Genomic DNA, 6,788 nt, shown 5'->3' on the forward strand with positions numbered 1-6,788 from the left:
GCTGGACTGCACCGCTGAGGAAAGTGTGTGTGTATTTGGTCAGATCGGACAGCACCACTATGCTGGGTGAGGGTGGGTTTCATGAATCAGACATCACTGAATCCAAAATAAAACCATATCTGAAGTGTTCTGATTCACTTACAAGTCAAGAATATGAGATTAGCACATACATTAGCATACGTATAATAAAAACTTCTAAAAGGAATTTAAAGATTGAGCCTTTTTGTTGTCACGTCAGAGATCTGAACGCCCATCCATCACCCAGCCCTGTGTCAGTCAGCCTCCTCTGCAGCCCAGCACGGCCTCTTCACGTCCCCCTCCACAAATCTCCTCCCTCTGAGAGGCATTTCTGGACGGGGTTTCTGCTGTACGACCGCAACTGGAGTGATCATTAATCACAGCCGATAACTCAATCAGCTTGCTCAGAAACTTCTCACCTGCTGTAGTGCTCTGATTCGTGTTTGTTTTGTTTGTCGCTTATGCCAAGATTCAAATACAATAGCAGTCTGTAGTGCAGGAGGATCATTTCCTGTTTAGCAGAAATGCTTGAAATGCTTTCGGGTGGTTGACATGCCCTGCTTGTGTGCAGTGCTGTGTTACATAGAAAACTAATTTAAACAAGATTAGGCCTGTCACGATCATGCTTTTTTTTTTTTCTGACAATTTTTTTGTTTTACATAAAAACATGTAATTAAATATACCCATTTGATTTTCTTTACTGTTGTGAAAATAATATTTTAAAAGTTGAAATATTTCTTTTTTTTGTTCATCTTTAATCTTGGTTCGATTTACATTCACACTGAAGCTCAGCAAACCTGAATAATATAATATAATATAATTATTAATAGAATATAATAGAATATAATTATTAATATAATAGAATATAAAAATACAGTAAAATAGGCAATATTATGAAATATTTTTACAACTTAAATCACTGTTCTCTATTTTGATATATTTTAAAATGTAATTTATTCCTGTGTTTTCAGTCTGCTCCAGTCTTCAGTGTCCCATGATCCTTAAGAAATCACTATATGCTGATTTGTTGCTCAGTTATTATTGATTATTATTGCTGCTAATATATACATTAAATTGTAATATTTCACAATAATAATGTTTTTTATTTATTTATTTTTTTAAATCAAGTAAATGCAGTCTTGTTGAGCATGAGACTTCTTTTAAAACCATTAAAAAATGTTAATTATTCCAAAGTTTTGACTTGTAATATAATATAAAACAATATAATAATTGAACCTACAAGCCTTTGTTTTGTATGAAGAACTTAAGAAGTGTCTTCGTACTTTAAAGCGTAAAGAGTTTTATTATTTTCATAAAATAAATAAATACATAAAACTCTAAGGACCGAGAATGTGTAGCATGATGTGGATGTTAAGTAACAGTAAAACTGGAGTGTTTTATATTAGTATCATAATTAGATAATGATAAACGACAGGCCTAAACAACATTTTGCTACTTATTTTATAATCATTATGCATGCATTCAATTCATGAATTCAAAGGAAATTCTGAACAGGTGGAAATAGAGTTTCCCCTATGTATAAATATTTATTGATTTAATGATTTTTTTTTAAAGATGTCTACAGATATGCTCTGCTTCAACTACCCTGATACACAGTTAAAAGTGTTTTTGGTTGCACTATACAGTTTATTCAGTTTGATGGCATCTCTTTTGCCACTGTGATCAGGTTTCCCTGCAGAGGAAACAAGGGTGGCACAGGTCAGAGGTCATTCTCGGATCACCGAGCACTGTGTTTACCTTGCAGTCCCTATAGAGAGAGGGACATGGGGAAATGTCCCAAGAATGTGAGCTTAACCGGTGCTGCACTGACCTGCCGTCAGAGTTTGTCACAGCAGTTTACGAACACAATTGTGTCTGTTAGTTAATTGGGAGGTTAATAGTAATAGGGAGACGATTGAGGAGAAGACAAGTTCAGGAAATGACAACCTCTCTGTATGTCTGGATAGCAAACATCAGCTGGTTATAGAGAATATAGCTCCGGTTAAACACATTTTACCTTTGGCTGGTCTTTTAGGAGGTAAAAATTATTTTAGAGTGGGGTTAAGAGGAATGGCAGCTATCAGGTGATGTCTGATAGCTGTGAAGGTTGATTCATGAGTGCGGCTGGTTTGAGCATGGTGTGCTGCTGGTAAGGAATGCTGTGCTTGGGCCTTATTGGACATGGAGTCGCTGTAGAAGAGCTCTCATTGTCTGTTCATCTGTCTGTCTGCTCTTCTGCTGCTCAAATCTTCAGCTGCACGGATCTTTGACGTCTGCCAGCTCACTGCACTGAAAAACTAACATTCATCTTTTGTTCCTCAGGAGGACGCGTCAAAACCTGGAAAAGACGGTGGTTCATTCTCACAGATAACTGCCTTTACTACTTTGAGTACACTACTGTAAGTACTGAAGAAACATCTTTTGGGCCATGTCTAACAGTAACATATACATGCTATGCATTTCTCACTTCTCATCTAATTTAAAATATAATTTATGCGAATTGAACTAAAATAGTGGCATTACTGTAAGTTGAAAAGTACAAAAAAAAAATTGATTATTAGTGTAGTGTTTTCATGTAAATTACCCTTTGACACTTTCCATTAACAGCTTTATTTTCAGCCAGATGTGCTTATAAGTAGTAAACATTTGTTGATTTTGAATTGATTTGTATGTGGCCTGCTATAAATTGTAAAATTAAAACGCATTTTTATCTGCTTTTTTCTTTATAGAATTTTTTAATTAGTTGTGTGTATTAAAAATTGTGCAGACTGTACATCATAATGGAGGCAAATGCTTCTCAGTCACTGAAAAGAGTAAGGCCTCATTTGAAACCAATCGTAATAACTTTGATACAAGTTAGAGGATGGCAACAGTTGCTAATGAAGCACTCGTCAAGAACGTTTTCAAGATGGTGCTTATGAAAGAGTCAGTTAGGAATTTAGTTTAGATATAATTCACACATTCTTTATCATGTGGTCCATGGTGAATTGTGATAAATGGAAACCCATTTGGCTCTTTTCATGTAGGATAAAGAACCAAGAGGCATCATCCCCCTGGAAAACCTCAGCATCCGTGAAGTGGAGGACAAGAAGCCGGTAAAACATCCTTCTCAGCAATTTTTAAACTGCAGAGACAGGAACTTTTCCGTGTCTCCCCCTAGTGGTCAGATATGTGATTGTCTGCCCGTGTTTGCTTCTCAGAATTGCTTTGAGCTCTTCATCCCTGACAATAAGGACCAGGTGATCAAGGCATGTAAGACAGAGGCGGACGGACGGGTCGTCGAAGGAAACCACACTTTCTACCGCATCTCTGCTCCCACCGTCGAGGAGAAGGACGAATGGATGAACAGCATTAAGTGAGTGTTACTCATCTAAATACAGATATGTGTTTGATTAAAGGGATATTCTGGTTTAAATGCAGCTTATTTGTGGTATTTTTTTCTCTAGTTTTATGTCTCTCATATGACTCCACACTCTCACTTTCTTCTTACATAAGTTAATATTTCATGTAAATTTAAGTTGTGATATTTATATTTCAGAGTGTCTATTTGCACAAAGTGCAGATAGCCCACCTTGTCGGCAGACCAATGTCTGGTTGGGATAGACAGCATTACAAATGTTAAACAACAATAGCAGTGGCCTAGGACGAAAGGCCCGTATTGGTAACTTTTGACGCGATTGACCATATTTCTGTTATGACAACTCTCGGAGGGATTGGCATGGTAATGTACATGACAATGTTAATGTATTTGGTCTTGGCGGAATAGATCTGCTACGCTGCTGCTGCGGCAGAGCAAGTACCGAGACTTGCTACTGCCAATACATCCACAACATGCTGCTGTGAGCATGTAAGAAATACTGCTGCTGCGCATATAACATACATGAAATAACCCCCATATAGCATACATGAATCACCTCGTAGCAGATCTATACAGGTGGAGCTGGGGAAGGTGGAGGGTTTCTGAAGTGCGCTGCAAACTGCCACAGCAAACTAAAGCCAGGTATTTGAATATTGAGCAGTAAGCTCATTGGCTACTGATACAGGAGAGAACCAATCGGCTGCCATGTGACAATGATGTCGCCAAGTCAGATTGAGTTAGACCTATCGGACTGCGCCATCTAGAGTTTCATGCCACAACTCTGTATTTCAGATTGGAAAGGCATTTATTTTCAATAAAAATGGAGTAAACATTCGAAAAGTGGAAATAAATGCCTCATGGTTATTTAATAATAAAGGTAGGGCTTTATTGTCCCAATAAGGCTGAATCCATTTAATAATTAAAAAAAAAATTATTATTATTGCATACTGTTTTATAATGTACTACAATACTGAGGTGCAAATATCTGCTATTTTTTGCGCTAAGTTGCCTATAAATAGCATCTAACTACTATTTACATTTATTGCAAAGAAAATACTGCGATTTTTACATAGTGCAAATAAAATCATTATTTGCACTTAGTGCCTTTGCTTTTCTCTCTTTTTTTGGAAAATGACTGTCTGATTTAAAGAGCTCTTTATACAGCACAGGTTGTTTCAAAGCAGCTTCAAAGTAATAAAAAGGAAAATAACAGTATTAATGTTGCAAAATTCAACAAATGAAACAAATTGAATTTCAGCTGTAATGCAGCTCTACAGAAGACAATAGTGTCAATTCACCTCAATTCAGATCAAATTTTTTTCTCATCTAATAGTGTAATTTAAAATCAATAATATTACTATATATTAAGTGTTATTTAACCCTAACTGAACAAGCTTTAACATTAGAAGAGAGGCAGTTCTCATAATGTTCTTCCTCTTTGTCTCCAGGGCGGCCATCAGTAGAGATCCTTTCTACGAGATGCTGGCAGCGAGGAAGAAGAAAGTCTCCTCTATGAAGAGACACTAGAAGTGTTATTTAACCCTAACTGAACAAGCTTTAACATTAGAAGAGAGGCAGTTCTCATAATGTTCTTCCTCTTTGTCTCCAGGGCGGCCATCAGTAGAGATCCTTTCTACGAGATGCTGGCAGCGAGGAAGAAGAAGGTCTCCTCTATGAAGAGACACTAGAGCTGCTCAGGACGCTGGTGTTACAGATTCAGGGCTACTGGAACTGCTCCCTCTCGTGGAGACAACTGAGCTGTGCAAAGAGAAAAACAACCCCAGCTTCAGAAAGAAACCAGACCGGATCAGCGAGGTCAAACCTTGCTAGACTTGGCACCTCTTTTTAAATGTCTTCTTGCTCTGCTCAAGTGATTGTGTGTGTGTGTGTGTGTGTGTGTGTGTGTGTTGGAAGGAAGTCAGTAGGCTTTTTACTTGCTGCTGCTTTCTCGAAACCCCCAAAGAGAACATTTTTCCTCATGCTTAACCAAAATACGCTCTTTCTGTTTCTCTCGCTCTGTCCTCTTTCTATACCTCTCGTCTCTTGCACACACGCACACTCTTGCATTATCTGAAATCAGCAGGTCTGACAGAATGTGGAAAACCAAACGGAAGCTCCTACACGCATCGGAAAAGGAAGATTTCCTTCGTGCTGATGATATGTACAGGCAATTATTATTTTTTTTAAATCTTGCACAAGCGGTCTAGTCCTCAGAGGTTTATTTGTGTATTTAATTGTAAAAAAAAAAATCATTTTCCAAGAGACTTATATCATTTGCAATGGAAATCCAACTTTGTAGGGAGGGTGGGAAATCACCCTAGATTTATTGGCAGATTGATTAGCCCCTAACGGTAAACGGCTCCACGGGCATTTGTTTATTTTCTCAGCAGACGCCAATGTCTTGAAATGCGACATGCTTATTTAGCATGTTGTGAGAAGCTGCTGCAGTGCTGTGAATATTGGTAGCCGGGTTTGCATTGTAACACGTAAGCAGAAAGACTGGATGGTGGCCAGCTAAGGATTATGGGATATCACCATTACCAGGATATCATGCATTGGTACTACCTCTCAGACAGACAGGACGGTTATTAGCATATGGTTTTTATTTTACGTGAGGTCATCGAGTGTTTGGACCTTCCAATAAAATGCTTTTAATAAAATGAATAAATGTGCCTACAAACAAATTCAAGTTCAGTGTCAGTAAAGACTGTCAATGGCAGTTCAATCAGAAGATGCTCCAGTGCCTGCTTGCGTTTCTCCAGTCATCCTTTCAGTTATTCTTCAAGCAAAATGTTCAATCTAAGCAGTATTGGTTTAATTTATCAAAGATGTACATACTTTAGTGTATAGAGAATATTGGTTTCCATTTTATAAATGTGTGTACTGTATGTAGCAGTATTGTACTAGTCGAGTGCCATTTTCTTTCTTTTTTTATCTTTATGTTCTGGAGGTCGATACCATTGTAGTGGTAGCCAGATCATGCTGAAATAAAGACATTATAGCAGCTGGGGTTGTGTTTTGCGTTTTGACTTCAGAACGGCTGTTTTTATTTCATCAGAATGAGTGGCGAAAGCTAAAAACACACACGAGGAAAAGAAAAAGAGGAATACAGTCCATACACAATATCTGAGAGTACCAGCAGGTGGCAGCATAACAACATTTTTGCTACTTTTCCTGCTAATTTGGAGGTAAAGATGTGGGTTTTTCAGTGAGGATCCGTATAGGATCCTATGTTTAATGTTGAAATGGGATTTAAACTATAAGCCTTAATGATCATAAATGTTTAGTAAACCTTGGGTTATGGTGTATTTTATAAAAATTCAAACGGTGTTGGGGAAAGTTATTTTTTAAAAGTAATGCATTACAATATTTCGCTACTCCATAAAAAAGTAACTAATCGTGTTACTTAGTT

The 6,788-nt window shown here is 37.5% G+C and overlaps 1 protein-coding gene across 2 annotated transcripts in view; it reads left to right on the forward strand.

The window, feature by feature from the left end:
• Positions 1-4,913, forward strand: part of LOC107671250 (cytohesin-1-like) — a 48,160-nt gene extending 43,247 nt beyond the window's left edge. The window contains exons 10-13 of one of the 2 annotated variants that reach the window (XM_016464148.1): positions 2,341-2,417; positions 3,045-3,113; positions 3,219-3,373; positions 4,825-4,913. In XM_016464148.1, the coding sequence (XP_016319634.1) occupies positions 2,341-2,417; positions 3,045-3,113; positions 3,219-3,373; positions 4,825-4,903 (380 nt within the window). In that variant the 3' untranslated portion in view covers positions 4,904-4,913. Of the gene's footprint in view, positions 1-2,338; positions 2,418-3,044; positions 3,114-3,218; positions 3,374-4,824 lie in introns of both variants that reach the window. The other variant, XM_016464149.1, reaches the window with a different exon arrangement.
• Positions 4,914-6,788: the final 1,875 nt, after the last annotated feature.

This window comes from Sinocyclocheilus anshuiensis, unplaced genomic scaffold (genome assembly GCF_001515605.1).
Source record: "Sinocyclocheilus anshuiensis isolate Anshui unplaced genomic scaffold, SAMN03320099.WGS_v1.1 scaffold2670, whole genome shotgun sequence".
NCBI classification, from domain to species: domain Eukaryota; kingdom Metazoa; phylum Chordata; class Actinopteri; order Cypriniformes; family Cyprinidae; genus Sinocyclocheilus; species Sinocyclocheilus anshuiensis.